This window comes from Etheostoma spectabile, chromosome 5, assembly GCF_008692095.1.
Source record: "Etheostoma spectabile isolate EspeVRDwgs_2016 chromosome 5, UIUC_Espe_1.0, whole genome shotgun sequence".
Lineage (NCBI taxonomy): Eukaryota > Metazoa > Chordata > Actinopteri > Perciformes > Percidae > Etheostoma > Etheostoma spectabile.
In genome coordinates, this window is record NC_045737.1 from 20,853,694 (window position 1) to 20,869,412 (window position 15,719).

The following is a 15,719-nucleotide window of genomic DNA, read 5'->3' on the forward strand; positions in this document are numbered from 1 at the left end:
ACTCCTCATGATGTGTACAATCAGTGAAACTTCCCTTTAATATTTACCAACCACAGTTTAAAAACATAATGACTCAATCACACAGCAGCCTTAATCAGAGCCAGTTTTAATAAGTCTTATGAAGACCAAATCAGACAACTGACAGCAGCAAACTGATAAGTTAAGTCATTTTAGAGCTCTAGTTGAAAACTGTATAAGTCACGAACAGCATTTAAAATACAAAACTGAGAAAAGGCAGTGTTGCGATTTTGTAGTTGCACTTTCAGAAAACATTATAAAAATCAAGATAATTCTCTGATCAAGTGTGTAATAAAATATTCTGTCTTTTTTTTATTTTTCTTGATGTGAGCCTTCATATCGGAGGCCAGCTTTTGGCTACTTCTTGATGCATGGCTTCAGGTAACCACTGGCAATATGCAGACAACAGAACTGTAAGAGGAGAAAAATACACAATCACACAACAAAATAAAATGACAAGAACTCATGCAAGTCATGCAAAGCACATTAAATCCTCACATTTATCTTCACTTTTCCAGACTGAGAGGAGGGCATCTCTGCAGTCAACCCTCTTTGACAACAGCACTCCCAGCAAAGCCTCCGTCCTGGGCTGCAGCCTAAAGCAGCAAAGACAAAAGAAAAAAAGAGAAAACTCCGTCTTTAAAACCATCAATTTGTTGATTGACAAAAACAGAAATGCTTGAAAGAAGGCATATCAATGTGTGTGAGAGTACCAACTTACTTTGCCCAGGATTTCTGCATGATGGAGGGGTTTGAGAGAAGGTAACTGCTGTGTTTTTTTAGTTTAGGACAAACCTGCAAACCATATAAAGCCAACATTACTACACAGACTTGAGAGTTCCTGGTGGGTGCTGGCATACTTTTTCCAGCTTTTAGGTTTGTGCCAGGATTGAATTTCAGATTCAAGGTTTTTAATATTCTTTTTCCTACTTATAATTTACCTTAAGTGCACATGTATTTGGACTGGCACACAGAGAACAATGCACATGAAAAAAACACATCAGTATATAAAGTTTATCCAGACTATAACGTATCCAAAGTTGTAGTCTAGTTAATATGTTTCATTTTTGACATTTGTGGATTGATTTGACCAATACAGATGGTTATTTATGGTTTTGATGTAATTTTATTAGGTTGGGTGTAGCGGTGTAAACTGTTGTTTGAATGTATGTATGTTATGGACATGTGTAATATGGACCTGTGTCTGCAATAAAGCTTTATATATTTTGTATTTACAGAATGGAGTGTAAATGTAAATATTTGCTTATTATACTGTAATATGAACCCTAGAAAGAATAGTTTTGCCAATGCAAGGCAACCAATACTGAGGAATATCAGAATTATTTTGGCCTCCAACATTGATTCAGTACTGCAGAATTGTCAGGTTCAAGCTTTTTCAAGTTTCAACTGAAGAAGACTGAACAGAGATGGATAACTTTCAGTTTTTGCTGCAGTACCTGTCCCTCAAGCAGAAACCTGGCAAACAGTTTATAACGCTCGATGTCATCTGGATAGTCCATCTCCACTGCTGGCAGCTGCCAACCTACACGGACTGCAGGACAAACAACCGTTTAACAAATGCAGGCAGAGACACCTTTTTAGCACAAACAGGGCCACAATGCTCAGCTACCGAAAACTTACAGAAGGTGCTTGCGCGGTGACATCTGATGGTGCCGGTGGACAAACAGAGCCATGGTGATGGCGACTCCAGAGGGGAGCCAAAATGACAATACTGAGGCAGAAGTTCAGGAATCCACTCTGCTTCTATTGCTGACACACCTGGCAGAGACAGAAATGAAGGCATTTCATCAGGTGAGACAATCAGTCAGCAAATTTAGACTTTTCAATTCATACAATACAAGAGTTACTTAATTTTCCTGAAATATGACGGTTTAGAAATTCGACTTGTTGAAAAAATTTACAGGAGCTACACACAAAGAAAAGGGATACAAATACATAACATCCACACAGACAGTCACTCGAAAAAAAAGTGTGCATTATAAAAGCCACCCCTGCAAAAAAGTCCAAGTTATGATTGGCTGATGGAAATCGATTCCCGGTGTTCACAAAGCTCATTTACCTCTCATGTACATCTTGGTGGTCTCCATGATCTCTTGGTAGACAATGAAGTCCGGCAGCGTTTTGAACAGCACGGAGGTGGGATGAATGTACACCGGGTCGTCCAGAAGAGGCGTCTATGAACAAAAACAGCAGGATGAGAAGGTGAATGAGAGCTATAGTAGTGCCTCCTTCATTAGAATTACAATGTTCAGACCAACTTGCCTTGTATCCATTCTTCCATTTTGGGTCCAGTATATCTTCTGCCTGTACACGCCTTGCAAGATGGTCTCCCAGTCCGGCCAGAACAATCTGCCGCAAGCAAACCACCTGGTGCTCTGTCGGCGGAGTCATCTTGGGATTCACAAATAGTCCCACCTCTGGACACACTGCATTTACTGGGATGAGATAAGACAAATGCTTTTCTGTGTTGTTTCTGCAGTACATTATGTGTTAAGTTGTCTGTGTATATGTATGTATGTGTACCTGCGTTGGTAAGTTGTCCTCTGAGCCTCCTGATCTCCACCATGGCTTTATACCTCAGGCCGTTCTCCTCGCAAAACTTAGGAGTACAACCAGCAAATTCACAAGCACCAACAGCACCTGTTACAGAAATATAGTATAACCCCATTAATGTGTTAATACAAACAGTTTGTACAATAAAAAAATGTCTATTTTATGCTTCTTTTTTTTTATATCTTTCAAAAACTCGACCTTTTACTCTGTAAAGTTTCAACATTTTTTTGCTAACACATCATGTCACAAAATGTGGTTGTAGAATTTTATGGCACCATAACCTGTTCCCGTGATGACTGCCCACCAAGAGCCAGGTAAGAGGTTTCTGCCTGTTAAAAGAAAGTTTTTCCTTGCTGTTGTTGCACCAAATGCATGCTCTGGGGGGGAAATGTTGATCTTACATCTGTTATGATTCAACACAATAAATAAAAACTGAAATGAATATGACCACTCCTCAAGCAAGTCTCAATTAGAGCCCTCAAATCCAATGCCTTCTGATGTTAAATGTCCAATATGTAATATATTTACTGTAACAAATCCAAAAATAACCCCAATGCGTTATCAGATATTCAGGAAACATGCTAAGTTGAAATACTATCTTTTCTGACAACAATGCTAATGCCAGTATTTTCTCCTTTTGAAATTTCCGTTCCGTGACGGAACTTCTGTTTGTGTTTTGGCCTGTGTGTAGTTATCAACGGCCCAGTTTGACATCCAGGCTGGGTTGCCAGATCTACCTGTAAACACGTAAACCCAGCTTGCTACAGCTGTAACGTTAGTACAGCCATGAAAGCAGTAAACAAACAAACAAGATCAACAGAGATAGACTCTACCCGATATTTAAAAAGCAGCATGTTTCTAACAGCAGACCAGAGACGTAACAAACCCAGGGTAAATATTGGAAATGTCCCAAAAAGGACGCCAAGCTGGCTAATTTCCTCCTGAACAGGGAAGCATTAGCTTCAGGCTTATTTATTACAGATACTAGGGACAGGCATTTAACATAATTTCAACATTTGTGTAGCTACTCACATTGTATTATATAGCTAGAGTACCCGAGTTGATTACTCGCAAAAACAACTGAGACACAGCCAGTAAAGTGACCCCGTCCTGGCTAACGCCGCCATGCTAACCCTGCTAACTGCTAATGTTACCGGAGGACCAGGCAAGCAGGCCACCACTGTTTACAACATGTAGTATATTTACACACAATATTTACGTTATCTACAGCTTAATCAATAATGGTTAAACCGTTGTACGTTTTTATTCATTTACTTCTATCCCCAACTTGTATATATTTTTAATTTGTTCTTATATTGTATCCTGTTATTTCATGTATATTCTGTAGGTGTGCTGTGTGTCTATTTTGCTGCTGCAACACCGGAATTTCCCATTTTTTTGGGATCAATAAAAATCAATCAATCAATCTAGTTCAGCAACAGTAACCAACCACGGTGAATTATTTGTAACCAAGAAGGGGGGCTGTAAATCCAGACAAGAGGACCGTGATTTTGCAGTATTTAACAAGTGATGCCGTAATTCTAAAGCGAATATGTGTATTTCACTCGGGTGGAAAAGGACGGCAAGGTAGTGGTATTTTTAGCTGTGCTGTAGAGTAATGTCTGGCTATGTGAGACAAGCGTTTAGCAACATTGTTGGATGCTCCGGTCTCAGCCTGGCACACAACATGAGTTTCGAATCTGGGGACGAGGGGGCGGGGAGACAGATCGCTCTAGTACTTTGAATTTGTACTGCAGTAACAATTTAACCACTAGCTGTCAGTATCACATATTGCACCTTTAAGTCAAATCCTGCTTTTTTAAAACCTGAAAGAAAATGTGGTTCTTTTTAAGACATGTCTTGGGGACTTTATAAATGTCAACAGTCAAACTGTCCAATATAGAACCTTAAAAAAAACGTGACTTTACCCAGCATGACCATGAGGTCCCCCAGCAGGAGCGATGCTCCTTGCCCAGCCCACAACCTCCTCATTTGAGTCAGCCGAGCTCGACGCTGGGTGAGTTTGGAGCTCTCATCTTCACTACGGGCAGGTCTAAGGAGACACAAAAATGGGTTAAGGAAAAAAAAAACATGTTCTATAAAAAACACATTTATGAACAGATCTTAAGGTAAATGGAAAATGGACCACTGAAAGTGCTCAACACTACAGGCATCCCTCTCCCCATTCAGATTCATACACTGGTGGCCAAGACTACCATACAAGGTGCCACCTGCTCATCAGATAAACATTCACACACATTCAAACACTAATGGCATAGCCAACAGGAGCAATTTGGGGTTCAGTATCTTGCCCACAGACACTTTGACAAAACCATCCTTTCCGCTAGAGACGCCCCATAAGAGCAAACATGTGTCCTCACCTGTCAAGGTCTTCGAAGATCTCCCGAACTGTCATGGCTGCTACCACAGCAATGACGTAAGGCAGGCAATCCTGCTGCCTACCGAGAGCTAACATTTTAGCGTAACGCGGAGCCACAGGGAACGAAGCCATCGCTCTGCCCAGGGGAGTGATGGGACAGCTCAACCTCGCTTGCTCCATCTCTTTCACCCTTATTAAAAATTAAATAAATAAACCCTTCATGAGACATGATGACTAATAATTAGCTCAATTTGTCTAATCAGGGGTAATCTGGGTAAAATAAAAATTTTAAATGAAAATATGAATATAAAAGGCTGTGTTATTCTCTTAAATGCCCACATAAAAGGGAAGAACATCTTAGTGAGTGCTATTTATTAACTGAATATGCTCTCAAATAACTTTGTATTAAAATAACCCCTTTTTCATTGATGCCCCTTTAATCTTTAAAACTTCCTTGTAAAAATCTGAGTGTAAGCAGAAACAAATATCCATTAACAATACCAAAACTGTTCTAATAAATAGCTGTATTGGTCAAGGCAGGTAAAGACAGGCACACCCATCAACAGGCAGTTACCTTCCGGTTCGAGGCGGCTCTTTCAGAGCTCCCAACGAGACTAATAACTGCTCTGCTGCAACAAGCGCCTCGGCAGAAGGAGATGTTGGAAAGGGAAAATTGACCACCTGCACAAACAGAAAATATGAAGAGTTTATTTTGTTTGGAGGGATGCAGGGTTTCACTCAGAAGCCTGCTGGTAAGTTTGAGTTGTTCACTTTTTACTGACCTTATCTATGTTGAGATCCTTCATCTGTAAAACCAGGTCTTCCACGGGCCGGCGAGTGATCTCTGCCTCTGAGAACAAACTGAAGTCTCCAAATACTGCAGACGAGTACAACCTGCAGAAACATCATAGAAACATTTGTGAAGCCTCAAGTACAGAAAACATCCATGTGATGACACATCAAAGTTTAAAAGTCCTGACCTATAGCAGTGTCCCGGCTCTGTTCGTCCCGCTCTACCTGCCCTCTGATTGGCTGAGGCCTGTGAAGTCCATGTGACCCTGAAGGACGACACTCCGGTTACTCTGTCGTAGAAACGTTTCTTAACTCGACCGCAGTCGACCACGTACTTGATCCCGGGGATGGTCAGAGACGTCTCGGCCACGTTGGTGGCTACCACACATGCACGAGTTCCAGGTGGAGATGGCCTGAACACCTGCAGCCATGAGACACCAACACACACCTTCATAGTATCATAGTAAACGTTATATTACTGTATTGTACTGCATTATATGGACTCAAACTCAGCTATTGTCTAAAACTACAGTAGTAATGGTAGTTACATGATAAAATCACTCTTTCACACCACAACTTAAACCTTAAAGACACCTAATGCCAATGTACCCATCTGTATTTTTCGATCACATTGTGTTATTTTCTGGAAAATAGTGTACCTTTAATTCCTCTGTGAGACTGCCTGTCTTATATATTTGTTTAATAGTCTCAAAATCCTGTTTCATGATGGATTTAACAGTTACTTCACTTAATTGGTTTGCAGACTTGTGAAGTTGTTACAAAAAAATCAAATACCTGAACTGCTTCCTCTTGATTAACAACTCAATGAGCTTTTGGCTGCAAATTAGAACCAATTGGGGGAACAGCAAAAATCTGAAATATATCATGTAATAAAATGGACCCACATCTACACCATGGCCACCTTTTCAAGACATTCCCTTTTTCTAGCCCAGTTGCTACACACACATATATATATATATATCCCACCTTAGCCTGCTGCTCTGGGGCCAACAGAGAGTACAGAGGGAGAACATAGAGAGGAATAGAGGGGTCAGCTTTCTCCTCTGCAAAAAACAAAACAAGGTAGAATTAGTAAAAGCACTTATCTGAAATCCATTCAACTTGAGTTAAAGAACTATTTTTTTATCATTTATTTGGAGTAGCTTGCCTATACTGGCGGGATCGTCTCCAATATCCAGGTCAGAGCCTTCATCCTCCTCGTCTCCGATTCCTGCCTCTCTGTCCTCGTCCCCTTCATCCACCGGGAGGGTGGAATAGTTATCCAGGTCGATTCGGGGAAGAGACTGGAGACAGAGATAACGCTTTTAAAATATGAACATAATAAATATCTGCCAAGGTTGTTGTTGGCTTTAACTATATTTCAAAACACAAACACAGAAAGTTAAGTTACAGAAGCTTTTAAGGGCACTTTACTAAAAGTGGACTTACGACAGTCTTCTTCTGTTTGGCCTTCTTGAACTTCCTCATCGTCTCTGAGGTCTCATTGTCCTCGTCTTCACCTGAACACAAAACATATAAATATACAAACACAGAGATGTGCCAGAGTGTGAGGGAGGGGAAACGTGTGTGTTAGACTCACCAGTGGTTGTGTTACCCTTTCTGTAGGGGAAAGCTTTTCTCAGTTTTCGACACAGATTGTGAACCTCTGCCTGACCGGTCAGAAACACCAGGATACCACCTGAAGGACAGAGGAGTGGCATCAGGTTGCTGGTTGTGTGTGTGTGTGTGTGTGTGTGTGTGTGTGTGTGTGTGTGTGTGTGTGTGTGTGTGTGTGTGTGTGTGTGTGTGTGTGTGTGTGTGTGTGTGTGTGTGTGTGTGTGTGAGCAAGAAAGTTAAACTCCATCAACTGCGGTTTGTCCTGCTTACTTACTGCAAATCACTCTGTATGAATATTCAGTTAAAAACTAACTCAAAACTACACGGTTAAACATTAACATGCAATTCTTAATGCATTCCACCACAATATCTTAACAGATGCAAAAACGTCTCCTTGAATCTGTGTGAATTAAAAGTATTTAACCATTTCCCCCGCATTTTCCTGACTTAATAAAAGTCCATCTTTATGTCATGTAATAGCCCAAACTGACCGTAAAAAGTTGCGTTGGGTTGTTATTATCTTTGACTTTAATTGTCTAGGTCAATTTAGTTTTGTAGTAAACAAATCCACAAAGTACAAAATCAGAGAAATGGGTCGTGTGAACGTGCACCTGGAGGCAGCATCCGGTGGATCTTGCAGATTTTGTGGAAAACTTCTCCAGTGTAATCCTCCATTGGGGTGCGTTTGTTGAAATGTATAGTGACTGGGAACTGGCGAGCGTCCACTTTGATGACGGGTGGTGGCGTCCGAAAAAGCTTTATGTTGTCTGTGAAGTCCTCCACTCGAAGAGTAGCCGACATGACCAGCAGCTTCATTGGCATACCTTTCTGCAGAGACGTGAAGAGTGGGAGCATGGTAATGAAAAAAGAGATTAGATAATATCATGCATGTGCTCTGTAAATCAGGATTTAAAAATTCAAAGTTTTTACACCAAAAACAAGAAGAGCAGTCTCTTACCTTGTTTCTGAGCGGCACGATCCGAGATAACAGTCCAATGAGGATGTCTGTGTACACACTCCTTTCATGCGCCTCATCTATGATTATCACACTGTATCTCCGGATCAGGAAATCCTATGAGATAAGACAGAAGCACTGAATAAATTGCAGAAATATTAAGGTAACTAAAGGAAATTATTTAATATTAATTATTACACCATGTAAATTCGGTGGTGATGGCACAGTGGATATGACACATGGCTTTGGTGTGGGAGATCTGGGTTTGAGTCCCACTGCAATATATCAACCAATGTGTCACTGAGCAAGACACTGAACCACTAGTTGCTCCAGAGGCGTGTGGCCTCTGACATATATAGCGATTATAAGACGCTTTGGATAAAAGCATTAGCTAAATGACATGTAATTTAATGTAATGATAACAACCTCATGGTGAAAGACTTAGACTTCAAATTATGCGTCTCACCATCCTCATATGAGGGTGTTTAATCCCTCACATCATCCTTCAAAAGATTAAAGCAGACTATAAATATGGTAGTACAACTATATGAGCATGATTTCTTTGTCACAAACATTTTTTATTAGTGAGGAACAATACGAGCACTCATAGGAATCTTAAAAAAATAGTTTTCAGCTGAAATTGAAAAAATGTATGCAAATAATTTACTTTTTTAAAAGATCCTGTTCCTCTTACATAGACAGACTAAACATAAAACGTTATCACACATTCAACACTCTCCCTGCTGATGTCTGTCTGTCTCTCAGTAATCACAAAGGAAAGCAGTAGTGAACTGGATGTTTCTCCACTGCTTAGCTCCATGGTAAAAGTTGAAATCAGAACTATCATTAGGCCAAAGTATGTCATGTTTATTATATTTTATTAAATGAAGTAACAATTATACCTTCTGAATCTCCTTCAGTAGAACACCATCTGTCATGAACTTGATCTTAGTATCGCTGGTCACGTTCCCTTCGTATCGAATCTGGTACGACACCACCCTAAACGCAGACGCACAAACATGTACAATATAGTTTACAAAATGTCTCCATTATTGGCATAATTTTACTTCCCAAGCTTGTCACAAGGCAGTATTTACACTCTGTCTGTGGAGGTTTGTGGATTTGAAATTAGTTAATGTGAAATTCTTTAAATGTTACCGTGTGGACAGGTTCATCTCTTTGGCCACTCTGTGGGACATGCTGACAGCTGCCACTCTTCTTGGCTCTGTGATTCCTATTATTTCACTGCCACTGAAGGAAATCAGAACGAAGAAGACAGCAGTAACCACATATATCCACATCCACACGTAAGCCATTTTTCTTCAAGTAAATATCAGCAAAGTGAGGATGACCTACCTGGCATAGCCGGCTTCATACAGGAACTGAGGCACTTGAGTGGTCTTTCCACTTCCTGTCTCACCACAGATTACGACACATGGATTTTCTCTCACTGCCTCCATGATGACCTGCTCCTCTGCTAGCACGGGCAGCTTCAGACGAGCCTCCTGCAGCAACAGATTGAAATACGCTTAAAGCAAGCTCACAAAAAACACCTCTGTCTGAATCGAACACCTATAGTTTTCACAAACCTGAATTTCTGGTGATCTGTCAACAGGAATGAAGACAGCCGGTTGTGACGGTGTCTTGTTTTCGACTTTCCCTTGATCTGAAATCTTCTCACTCTGTCCATTTTGTTCCGTTTTGTGTTGATCTTTCTTCACCTCCTGTTTGTCTTCTTTCTCTGTGGTCCCATCAACTTCTTCTTGATCCTCTTCCTCCTCATCAGAAGAGGTGTCCAGATCACTGCTTTCTTCTGCCTTTTGTTCCTCATCTTCATCCTCTTCCTCTTTCCATTTTCTTTTTCTGTTTGCTCCACTGACACTGCTGATCTTTGCTCCTGAGTCTCCATCTGTTAATTCCTCTGGTAAACTAAAAATAACCCAAACATATTAAGACCACTGACTCCAAATATACATATACACAAACATACATACATACATACATACATACACACACACACTTGCTTTTCTTAGCTTGTATGTTGCATATGAGCACTTACTGTGGGGTCTGATAAAGTTTTTCTCCTGTTCCGAGTTTGGATGTGGTGTACAGCAGCTTCAGTTCAGACTCTGGAAGCTGCACCTCAGCTAGTTTGGTCAGGATGTCTGCTCTCTGGACGGGATAGACAGCAGGACAGGTGAGTGGGTTACTAAATGTTTATATCCAGTATACCTAATGATCCTATGCAAGAAGAGTTACTGTGAATAACCAATAGGAATTAATTGGTTAAATTCTGAGTCTAGGGCTAGGTGTCATATAATTAAATTTCAGTTTTAGCGTTTTTAACACTTGAGTGTCAGAAGTGATACCAAAATAACTACTTTTTTACCAATGTCTTCATTTTTCTCTCTCCCTCATTTACGGTCATCGCTCTACTGTAATAAAAAAACATAAAAATGCCCCAAAAGAACATCTTACGTCAACATATCATAAAAAAACCATGTTTCAAAATAAACTGTTTTTTGCATTTAACAAAAGAAACCAAAGTTAAATAATGTATTATCACAAGCAGCGGCACAAAAACCTCTAAATAAAGTGTTTAAAAGTGTAAAAATGTTCATGTAAATTAGGAACTGATTAAAGTCTGGGTATCTTTTAGCAGATTTCAAAAGACGTGGTATTTTAGGCACTATTTTACCATTAAATCCAGATATATGTATATTTAATAATGCTCAAGACTACAGCTTTAACGAATTTAAATTTTTGATTTTCAATTAATCTCTCAGCTGTTTTTGATAATAGAAAAATAAACCTTTATTGAACCCTAAATTGGCATTTGTAATCATAAAGTCTATATATTTGTATACTGCTCCCCTATGGATTAAGTTTAAAAAGTCAAGCATACAGAAGCTTAAGGTTGCTTATGACTGTATGAGAACACTGCTCAACAAACCCTGGTGCTCTAGTGCCAGTGACCTGTTTTGTAATGCAGGGGTCAGGACCTTCCAGGCATTAATGACGAGGCTACAAATTAATTTGTCACCTGAACTTCTCCCAGAACAGTATTGTTATGCTGCTGGCAAATCCTAGGTTTAGTGCCATATGGTACCAATCATCACTATGGAAACACTGGAATAAGTGTCTTTTATAGAAAAGCAGTATTGTGGTATCTTTTTATTTTTGATTTCTTAGTATATGTTTATCGTTGTCTTTTTTAATGTATGTTTTATGTCACGTGTGTGTCTTCTGAATGCCCCTTGAGTCTGGCAATAAAGCTTATGATGATATATGATATCATCATAAGCTTTTTATCATTTTCTAAGATGTTATAATAACATCTTAGAAAATGATAAACAGATTGTTTTCTTCTTAAAGCTTCACAGCTTTGTGTGAACCGGCATCCAACTGTGTCTCACCTGAGCTTTCTTTTCTTTGCGCTCCAGGACCTTCTGCAGCTCTTTCCTCTGCTTCTTGGTGAGGGGCTTTTTGGTGGAGACAGGTGTCACTGAGGCTTTCTTCTTCTTGGCTTTGTTGGCTGGGAGGACCAAAGCGTTGCTCTGGTCTACACCTTTTAGCCTGGCCCCATCTGATGAAAACAAGTGTTACAACCCAAACAGACAAGGGATGTAAGAGGCAATATGGACCAAATCCTTTCACCAGTTAATGGATCCCATTTTTTTTACCTTGAAGTTCCACAACAACGTTTGACTTCTCTTCCTCCGATGGTTGTTGGGTGTCACTTTGCTGTCTTCCCTTCCAGTTGTGTTTCTTCCTTTGTTTTCCCATTTTGAACTGAGGTCTGGAAATTAATAAACAACAAACAATGTATTCAAAACCACCATCTGATAACTTGTAACGTTAGGCACCACGAAACAGCCAAACGTAACAAGCGCTAACTAGCTAACAGTAGATCAAACACTCCGGTAAAAAAAAAAAAACGTCATTTACACAACAAACTACATCTTTATGAATACAATAAAATACAAACCTTTTATTTTAATTGGTAAAAGAACGGCATGTGAGATTTAAACCATTTAAGTTGCAAACTAGAGCCCATGCAAAAACCTCACGTGTAAACATACGAGGGCTCATCAGTTAAATCTGTCCGGCGCTGAACGCTATCTCCACAGAAAGGTTCCGCTACAAAGACGCATGAGAAAACATATTCCCCAATACCTACCAACTAGTATTTGGTATTTTATACACGTTGTGTTGTTTGTTGATAATTATCTATAAACAAATGTGTTTTGTAAGTTGTTAAAAAGATCAATATACCCGGTAAAGTGTGTCTGTTGAAATAAATAATTAAAGTTAGACTGAAATATCAACTCACTTGTAAAAAAGGATCATCTTTTCATTAGTTATTTTTTAAATTTCATCCATAAGCCTAATACAAGAATTTTAGTAGAAAAAAAGAAAAGAAATGCACAACTTCGCCATACAATTTTTTTAATTTCATCTGTAACATTTGGTCAGTGTTTTTAAGATCAGAGTAAAGTTCCGAAAAAACAAATGTCTAAAATTGTATGTGGGACAAACACTAATATTTTTATCTGATTAAGAAATGTTTACTTTAAAAAAAAATTATAAAAGGCAAATTACTACATCTAAAATAAACATTAAAATATGATGCAATTAGACAAACATATCCAATGCTAGACATCACACATGAAAACACCCTATCAGCATAAGTACTTCAGACATAACCATTCATTCTCATTCAATATTCAGTCAAGATTATTTTTGATTGCTCACAATTACAAATAAAACATGTCAAGGTGCTAAAACAAATTTTTATTTATTAGTTTTCAACCACACGAGCCATTGAAAATAGAACATATAAGTTTGATTTAAGGATCTGTGTTGTCAACCTTACATAGAAATTTGACGTTTCTTCATGTGATCATACTATCGTCCATAAAAAGAGGTTATTGTGAGTAAGTGTAATGAGTACAAATGTGCAGTGCAGGCCAAACAATTTTCAATATTCTCAACTGATGTGATAATAGATAAATCAACATATCAACTGACAAGTAACAAAGTGATACGTTCATAGAAGTTTAGAAAGTTTTACACAATACAGCACTGGCAAGATAATTTTCCAATAGCTCAGTACATATTTTGGGTCACATTTGTTTTATAACCACATTGAACTGATTTTTTATCAAAAGTGGTAATGTTATTACAATTAATATCATTCAGCGTATTGTTACTGGAAATTTTACTCTCAAATAACTACATTTGCATCAGTTTCAAAAGTCCAATATAGGACATGCTCTAGTTACGTTTTATCTATATTTTCATTTGATTTATTCTATGTGTTAAATAAATGGCTGACAAATAAAAAGAAAAAAAAAACATTAACAGTCTTAGTGAGGTGACCATTACAAATCTCCCATAGGTGCTCAGTTTGTACCATTTGACACATTATTGTTTACATACTTCTCAACCCTTTCCATTGGTTCCCTGTTTGTAAGCATCTGCATTTGTTCTTTCTCTACTCATTTATTCAGGGTTTTCCTTAAAAAGTTTACCTGATTGTGCATTACAATTAACATTTATGGTATAGTCTGAAACATAAAAGCATGTGAGAGGCCTTTTCTCTCCAATGTGCAAATAACAGCTGCTCTTCTTTTTCTTCTTTTGCGTCAAAAAATAACAAAGCATTACAGCTCCATCTCAGATGCTGCTTTCCTTCAAATGAGTGTATTCATTCTCCCTCACACTCTCCCCTGCTGTGAAGCTCTCCTCTGTGGTTCTCCTGGCCTCTTTGGACAGCCTCTCAAACCTCCTCAGGAATACGATGAGAGCCACCAGCAGAGCTGCCTGCACCGCAACAAACACAAACAGACACACCTGCGAGGCCAGAGCCAAGTCACAGTACCAGTAATGGCAGGTATCAAGGACCTCCTTCTCTGTTAAATACACCACCAGCCGCCCTCTCAGGTCAGGAGGAAAGCTGCAGTTGACACCCAGGTGGGATGTGACAGTGGTTGGCTGACGTAGTAGCCAGGCTCGCAGGTAGAGGATGCCACAGTCACAATCCCAGTGGTTACCATGAAGGGAGACAGAGCGGAGAGAGGTCAAGTCATCCAGGAGCCCATTGGGGAGGCTCGTCAGCCGGTTGTTGTGGAGAAGGAGGGCGGTGGTTCCTGCAGGGAAACTGGTGGGCAGCGAGGAGGAGGTGAGAGACCTGCTGCTGCAGTCCACCTGACTGCCATGACAGGAGCAAAGGTGGGGGCATGCTGATGACCTTTGAGCTCCAAACAAGGGGAGCAGACACAGCAACAGAAGCTCCTTCATGTTTACCAATCACTGATTTGAGAGGAGAGGAGAGGAGAAAAAAGAAGAAAAAGAAAGAAAAGAGAAGAAAAGAAAAGAAAAGAGAAAACTGTGTTGAATGAATTATTTATTTTCAAGAGTTGTTTAGAAAATAAAAATAAATGCAATCTAACGAGAGTGCTGCAATTACCATCTTTATGCAACTTAAGTTTTTAATTTGATGCACTTTGAAGTGTTGTTGGAGTGTGCACTTTTGGTACTTTGTATATGATATATGATAAGATGCCTATGTATGGTGAATTTCATAAAAACAATTGAATATGTAGTACTATACATGTGATGTACTGAGTAATCTAAAACAGTTCGGAACATGTTAGTGCCGTTCCTGTAGCCGTTATGTTACATGTTCAAAACACAGTATTAGTAATGCATTTCAGAATGTTGCTATCCAGTGCACTGACTCCTTTCCATCATGTCTGCTAGTTTGATACTAAAACAATAAAACAAGTTTGAAATGTATCTTTTACAAGCTTCTTTTAAGCTTTTAAAAACACAGTACTTCTGCCAAACTGAACTTCACACACCAACTTGATACCTTTCTAATTGCTTTGATATTTTGGGAGCAAGAAACTGAGCAATGGGTCAGGAATCCATATCTAAATGTAATTAATGTTAAAAAGAGCTGCAGAACAAAAAGGTTTTAATAGGGTCTGAGGAAAGTCATTTACCTTCAGTGCAGCGTGTCTTTAGGAGAAGACGTGTGTTTCTTTTCTCTGAGGGGCCCGAGTGTGTGTGTGACTACCAGCTGGCCGCCACTGATAAAGACCACTTACAAATATGACACACACACGCACGAGCACGGATGTATAACAGGACATGAAGTATCTCAGTGACTCTTTATCTTAGGGATACTTCACATCTAATACATTTCTACAGTAGGAAGTTCTCTGGAAAGAATTGCTTACTAACTAAAAGTAAAATAAAGACAGTGTACAATTATTATGCTTACAAAATATATATACTTTTATATATATATATATTATATTATATTCTGACGGTTTTGATGCTTTTGTACTTTTACTTAAGTAAGATTTTGAATGC

The 15,719-nt window shown here is 39.1% G+C and overlaps 2 protein-coding genes across 7 annotated transcripts; both read right to left on the reverse strand.

Annotated features, from left to right (window-relative positions):
- Window positions 1–89: 89 nt before the first annotated feature.
- On the reverse strand, window positions 90–12,491 carry dhx37 (DEAH (Asp-Glu-Ala-His) box polypeptide 37). 4 transcript variants are annotated; one of them, XM_032516346.1, is made up of 27 exons: window positions 12,402–12,491; window positions 12,020–12,135; window positions 11,753–11,922; window positions 10,396–10,508; window positions 9,926–10,265; window positions 9,693–9,841; window positions 9,495–9,587; window positions 9,239–9,335; window positions 8,340–8,453; window positions 7,993–8,209; window positions 7,365–7,463; window positions 7,214–7,284; window positions 6,933–7,068; window positions 6,752–6,828; window positions 5,953–6,185; window positions 5,755–5,866; window positions 5,547–5,653; window positions 4,974–5,162; window positions 4,521–4,645; window positions 2,563–2,679; window positions 2,302–2,474; window positions 2,099–2,213; window positions 1,660–1,797; window positions 1,476–1,570; window positions 740–813; window positions 517–614; window positions 90–429 (listed from the first exon to the last, which is right to left on the reverse strand). In XM_032516346.1, the coding sequence occupies exons 2-27, from the start codon at window positions 12,120–12,122 to the stop codon at window positions 353–355; spliced, it is 3,432 nt and encodes a 1,143-aa protein (XP_032372237.1). In that variant the 5' UTR covers window positions 12,123–12,135; window positions 12,402–12,491; the 3' UTR covers window positions 90–352. The 4 variants fall into 4 exon arrangements, with proteins under 4 accessions (XP_032372237.1, XP_032372236.1, XP_032372235.1 ...); XM_032516345.1 differs by having other exon boundaries at window positions 12,020–12,142; window positions 12,402–12,476; XM_032516344.1 differs by having other exon boundaries at window positions 12,325–12,474.
- Window positions 12,492–13,438: 947 nt separating this feature from the next.
- Window positions 13,439–15,517, reverse strand: gp1bb (glycoprotein Ib platelet subunit beta). 3 transcript variants are annotated; one of them, XM_032516364.1, is made up of 3 exons: window positions 15,347–15,517; window positions 13,997–14,651; window positions 13,439–13,932 (listed from the first exon to the last, which is right to left on the reverse strand). In XM_032516364.1, exon 2 carries the CDS (start codon window positions 14,637–14,639, stop codon window positions 14,016–14,018), a length of 624 nt encoding a protein of 207 aa, XP_032372255.1. In that variant the 5' UTR covers window positions 14,640–14,651; window positions 15,347–15,517; the 3' UTR covers window positions 13,439–13,932; window positions 13,997–14,015. The 3 variants fall into 3 exon arrangements, with proteins under 3 accessions (XP_032372255.1, XP_032372253.1, XP_032372254.1); XM_032516362.1 differs by having other exon boundaries at window positions 13,893–14,651; window positions 15,347–15,516; XM_032516363.1 differs by having other exon boundaries at window positions 13,893–14,655; window positions 15,347–15,439.
- Between the last annotated feature and the right edge of the window lie 202 nt (window positions 15,518–15,719).

Bases quoted from the DNA above. Each gene is read 5' to 3' on its own strand.
- dhx37 (XM_032516346.1), bottom strand. From the start codon at position 12,122: ATGGGAAAACAAAGGAAGAAACACAACTGGAAGGGAAGACAGCAAAGT. The intron at 6,829-6,932 runs GCAAGCTACTCC...TGTTTTTTGCAG, and splicing joins AGACGATCCCGCCAGTATAG to AGGAGAAAGCTGACCCCTCT. The intron at 5,163-5,546 runs GTAACTGCCTGT...ATTTTTAATAAG, and splicing joins GAGCCGCCTCGAACCGGAAG to GGTGAAAGAGATGGAGCAAG.
- gp1bb (XM_032516364.1), bottom strand. From the start codon at position 14,639: ATGAAGGAGCTTCTGTTGCTGTGTCTGCTCCCCTTGTTTGGAGCTCAA.